General features: G+C 35.5%; 1 protein-coding gene across 1 annotated transcript in view; it reads left to right on the top strand.

The window, feature by feature from the left end:
* Window positions 1-5,356, top strand: part of tprg1 (tumor protein p63 regulated 1) — a 35,006-nt gene extending 29,650 nt beyond the window's left edge. The window contains exons 5-6 of the mRNA XM_067372760.1: window positions 2,257-2,410; window positions 4,458-5,356. Coding sequence (XP_067228861.1) covers window positions 2,257-2,410; window positions 4,458-4,652 — 349 coding nt within the window. The 3' untranslated portion in view covers window positions 4,653-5,356. The remainder of the gene's footprint in view (window positions 1-2,256; window positions 2,411-4,457) is intronic.
* Window positions 5,357-6,000: the final 644 nt, after the last annotated feature.

Below are 6,000 nucleotides of genomic sequence, written 5' to 3' on the forward strand. Positions count from 1 at the left end.
GCTTCATTTGAAAGCAGGTGATGCCGATTTAGCGGTAATCAGGGAACCGGCTTTACTGAAGAAATGCGCGTGACAAAAGCATTCGATACATCGCCCAGCCCTAACAGGAAGTGAAGCTAACATTGGATTCGGACGTGCCTTGATGCCTTCTTACCTTGAAATGTCTCCTCGGAAGGCAGCATTTTCCAGTTTTCGGACGCAGCCCTGAAATGTGTGTTAGAAATAGGGAGATATACAAAATGTGCTGGGGGTCCTCCAGGACCGGTTTGGGAACCACTGACATAGATTATCATGTAATATCTTAAAATCATATGATTATGACTGCATAAACTGCATAAAAATCATAACCTGCAATTGTTACCTTTTTAAAGAGCTATTTCTTCCTGATTTAGACCATAATGGTTTTTTTTGTTTTTGTTTTTTAGATGAATTAAGCAATACTATTCAATATATTGAACAGTTATTTAGATGAAATTTTTTTTCAGAGTGCAAGAACTATGTGTCATAATTTTGAAATATTTCATTCAAGTGGAGGGCAGAGTGAATGTAGACAAAAGGATGTATCCATCTATCAGCTCAGAAAAACAAAAAAGACTTCCTGCGGCTAAACATTGTAGTGATTACAGTAGATGCTTGACTTTACCTGGAGCCCAGTCTGTCTGAGTGAAGAAGGACCGCTAGGTCACTGGTTACGTATGCCATGGTGTTGTGCTGAAGGGCATATCAGTCTCAGCGAGACACACAAGAAGTGTTTTTCTCAGGCCACTCGTTTATCAAATGTCACTAGTGAAGCATAACTTCTTTCACTTCCATTTCAAAAACTCTTGTCTAGGATAGAAAGTTCCTGAAGTTGAATTTATACCAAGCTCATTCCATTAAAAGCTAGCTTTCATGAACTTCTTAGATTTCGCAGATCTGTCTGGTTACTAATCATTCTGTAAACAAGTAAAAAACTGTGAAATCTTTTTTTTTATATACTTCCTCGTTCAGAAAATTGTAACCATGCATGATGCATCAGATTTCTGGTAAAAACGCTGTGTATTGTGGCACAGTAACAGCCAATCAGAACATATTCAGCGTTTAATATACATTTACGAGGAATGTGATTTTAAACCAATGATATTTCACTGTGGGTGGGGCTACCTGTAGCACTGACACAGAAATAGAAACCAAACAATCAACAAGCAGGACAAAAACTCAAATTAACAGGGAAAACTATTTATTGCTTAATTTATTTTGTTGAACCACTATATGATGCAATACTTACAAATTGGTGTTAAATGAAGAATGTCTCTTAGTGTGACTGCATGGACAGTTGTAGAAATCACAGCCTTTCATACCATGACTGATGGAGAAATGGTACATAGTCTATTGTGAAAGATGCTTGTAAAATATGGAAGGGTGCCAACACATTTCAAAGAGCGAATGTTTGGAGGTTTTAAAGCCCTGTTTTTGCTGCCAGGCGCTCTCTTGTCTTCTGAGGTTTCATCAGCCTGGAAAATAAAGACATCCCCTCTAGGCTTTTCATTAAAACCTATTTACTTAAAATGGCAAAAGAGAAAAGCAGGAGCGATGAAAGAAAATCTGATGAGTGGAGGGAATTGCCTCTAAGCTTAGCAAACATTACATTGGCCTGTGCATAAAGGAAGAGAAATGGTGACAGTTTTGGCAGGGAGGGAAGCTGGGGGGTCTGGGGTCAAGCTGACCTAATTGAAAGCATGAAATTGTGAATCACTGAGTGGTTAATGCACTTGTTAGTAGTAAGGGCTTACAGATGTAGCGACAAAAGACATGTGCCACTTGTTCCTGTTTTTGTACAGTTGAGTGCATTTTGTGCATGCTTAAGCAAACTCATGCAACTAATTATTTTAAAAATATAGAAAAAAATAGAATAAATAAATAGAATGAATGAATAAATAAATAGAAATGGAAACTATAAAATAAATAAATAGAAATAGGAAAAATAAAATAAATAAATAGAAACAATAGAATAAATAGAAATATATAAAAATAGAATAAATGCATAGAATTTGAAAAATAGAATAAATAAATAGAAATAGAAAAATATATACTATTTATTTATTCTATTTTGTTTTATTTATTTAGTATTTTTATTTTTTCTGTGAACTCTTATAGCATTTCCTATTAAAGCCCACTGTAGAGTTTAGTGTAAATGTAGATTTCCCAAGCAATGATATCGTTTATCTGACATTGTTTTCCAGCATACAAGCATTACGATATGTGTGTGTTTTTCAGGAGAGAAGGTGAGGGTGTGCGGGTGTTTTGGGATAAACTCAGAGAACCATCTTTCATGTCCCGTTGGAATCCTTTTGCTATTGACTATCCTTTCTCTACATTTACCTATCACCCTGTCAAGGGTGCCAGTGAGCAGCTGGGTCGCCTGTGTGAGGTGAGTACTAATGCAACACACGGAATACGTTTATCACAGTCAGGTCTCATTCCTTACCTCTGACACATTTCTATAAGTTCTCCTTTTTTAGTCAAACTATCAGACTTAGTAACAACAACAACCCAACCATTAAATGAGCCTACTTATCCACTCTCAAATGCTGTTACTGTGAGTATAACAGAAGCTGCCAGAGGAGTTGCAGAGGTGGAGTACGAATGCACAATTTCTTGGAAGTCGACTTAGGAAGAAATGACGTGTTTAGTTAACATTAATGGTGCAATATTTATTTCACTACATGATAAAGATTTCAGTGAATAACAACTTGATGCTTGAGGCAAGGTTACTTAAGGCAACATTTCTCAAACTTGGGTCATTCGAAAACAAATGGGTTCAGTGGAAATTTCCTGCATAAATAAATTGACTAAGTTACTGACTATAAGTATTAATGTACGAAAGGCTCGCTAGTTCCACCTGGACATGTTAAAGGGATAGTCCACCCATAAATGAAAATTATTCTATGATTTACTCACCCTCAAGCCATCCTAGGTGTATATGACTATTTTCTTTTTTTTTTTGTTAGTTCATTTTTGTATGTATATAAAAGTAACCTCTTTTGTTTATGTCTGTCTATACCTTGCGAAAAAGTACACTTTAGTATACATTTAAAACATTTAAAACATTATACATTTAGTATACATTCACCCTAAAATGAAAATTCTGTCATTAATTACTCACCCTCATGTTGTTCATCTTCAGAACACAAATTAAGATATTTTTGATAAAAATCTGATGGCCCAGTGAGGCCTCCATTGACAGCAAGATAATGAACACTTTCAGATGCCCAGAAAGCTAAAGACGTATTTAAAACAGTTCATGTGACTACAGTGGTTCAACCTTAATGTTATGAAGCGACGAGAATACTTATTGTGTGCCAAAAAAACTAAATAACGACTTTATTCAACAATATCTAGTGATGGGCGATTTCAAAACACTGCTTCATGAAGCTTCGAAGCTTTACGAATCTTTTGCTTGAAATCAGTGGTTCGGAGCGTGTATCAAACTGCCAGAGTCACATGATTTCAGTAAACAAGGCTGGTTATGTCATAAGTGTTTCGAAACGTTTTGAAATTTCAGTGGTTCACCACTGGGGGGCGTGACTTTGGCAGTTTGATACACGCTCCAAACACACTACAGTTACTTTACATGTGAAGTATGTTATCCAACATATCAAAATAAGTGCTTTTCTTTAAAACATGACAAAACATTACTAAAACATAATGATTTCAAATGATAATAATTTAAAATTTAATTACTTTATAGGCAAGGATAAAAAAGTGCTCTTAAGATTTGAGGTGCACATTCAATACAATTAAGCTCTTCTTTTTTTGCAAGGGATATGGAGATAAACTGATATTCTTTTTTTTTTTTTTTTTTTTTTTTTTTTGTCATTGCGAACTATCTGAAGTAGCTCTTATTATGTCATGATCATCTTTTTGGAGTTAGGGGCCCGTGGACGATTTAAGGTTTAGAAAAAGTCCTTAATTTTTATAAACAGAAACCCTGATTTAAGACAATAAACAAGAAATTAAGCCCAAGTCTGCATAGAAAGATCACTTTAAAAAAACCTGCGTTTCAAAATTTTTAAAATTAGATTTGTTTTGGTCCCTGGTTCACTCAGTGTGGCTGTGGGAGGCCCAGGACAATCTGCTGCCCTTAAGTATGTGTGTAGTTCAAGGTGTGAGCGAAGGGTCTTATGCAGGTGACCTCACAGATCGCATAACCAGTCATTTGGACTACGGGGGTGTCTAATCCCACAGCCACATTCCCATTCCTCACATTCCACCCCGCCTACTGAGGTGAACAGCAGGTTCAACGAAAATGAAGAACAGTTGATAAAAAAAGTGAAAACATAAACATGAATGTTTTGACAAGCAGAACCCGCCAATCTGACAAACATGAGTTGAGTTAAATAAGCATTTAAAAGATGTTTTTGCTGTGTGTTTTATACTGAATAAATTACTTCTTCAAATTTTTCTTCATAATTTAGATTCAAAACTTCAAGGAGGAGCTGACTTTGGCAGCGCAGAAAGCCCACAGCAAGAATCCTATACCTGGGAAAGCTAACGGGGTTCTTGTGCTGAATCAACCCATTCTAATCGAAGCATACGTGGGTCTGATGTCTGTCATAGGCAACCAAAACAAGCTGGGCTACTGCTTAGCACGAGGCAACATCGGTTTCTGAGGGCACGTTGAGTCTTCCAATAATTGTTTGCACTAAGTAATTCTCATGCGCCAGCTAAGCATGTAATTTATACTTATTTTGGGATAATTTAGTATATTTTAAATCAAGAAGAATGTGTCATTTATATTCCTAAAAATACATTTATCTCTACTGTTAATGTTCATCAAACCTTTCAGTTTCATCTAGTTATATTAGATCCAAAATCTTTTTAAATAACAATGTCAATCAAGCATTTCCTTTGGGTTGTGTCATAGCATACAAAGTATGTTGTACCTCCTCCTACGACTTCCTGTGTAGAAATATATTTTGTATGTTATTTCTCTCCAGAACCCTTGTAATGTGCCTTTTCTTTCTTTCTTTCTTTCTTTCTTTCTTTCTTTCTTTCTTTCTTTCTTTCTTTCTTTCTTTCTTTCTTTCTTTCTTTCTTTCTTTCTTTCTTTCTTTCTTTCTTTCTTTCTTTCTTTCTTTCTTTCTTTCTCTCTTTCTTTTGCTGATATCCTACCTCATCACAATGCTTCCTAAAGGCCAATTGATGCATACAAGTAAATAATTAATTTTTGATTGATGGTTTAGGGTTTTATTATTGCAGCAGAATGCAGTACTGGATTTTCCCTGATTGTGTAATTAGAACATTCACTCAGTGGTCTTGGTATGTTTCTACAACAGAATGTCAAACAAACTGTAAAGCCTTTATATAATAAATGGTAATACAGAAACTGTCACAGATTTTCAATTATTTTTGCTCTTCGTTTTATTTTCATGGATTTTTAGTTTGTATTCATTAGTTTCCTTTGTCTAGTCTCTGGCTACTTATGAGTTGTCATGATTACTTACATGATTAGTCATTCTATTCAGATGTTTGTCATTATTTAACCTTGTCTGGCTGAGTATTTAGTTCCTGTGTTTTCAGTTCTGTTTGTTGGTTGTCATTAATGCGTGTCCTGAGTTTGGCTATGGTTTACTTTCATATTCTTAACGTTTATTTTGCATTCGTCTTCATCATCCGGTCATCCGCCTACACCAACGCTTAGACTGCGTAACAGAAACATGCTTCATTTGTGCTGAAACAGTATAACAGTTTTCATTAACTGCAATTAGATGTAATTTAAACAAAAGTGTGCCTTAGCTGTGCTTCATTTATCTGACTAGTTTGCACTGTTTTGATATATGGGGCATTTCTAAGGTGGGGCCAGTGCCCCCAAACGAGTATAAATCATGTATATTTTACAAATGCAAATTGTTCTCCTTAAAACTGGTACCAGTGTGGCCACCTTAGTTAACATGGTGTGGAAGAGTCACTGTATGTGGATTACAGTTTTTCTCAATTACTAACAGTTCATGAAACAGT

The sequence above is a fragment of the Chanodichthys erythropterus genome, chromosome 21, assembly GCF_024489055.1.
Source record: "Chanodichthys erythropterus isolate Z2021 chromosome 21, ASM2448905v1, whole genome shotgun sequence".
NCBI classification, from domain to species: domain Eukaryota; kingdom Metazoa; phylum Chordata; class Actinopteri; order Cypriniformes; family Xenocyprididae; genus Chanodichthys; species Chanodichthys erythropterus.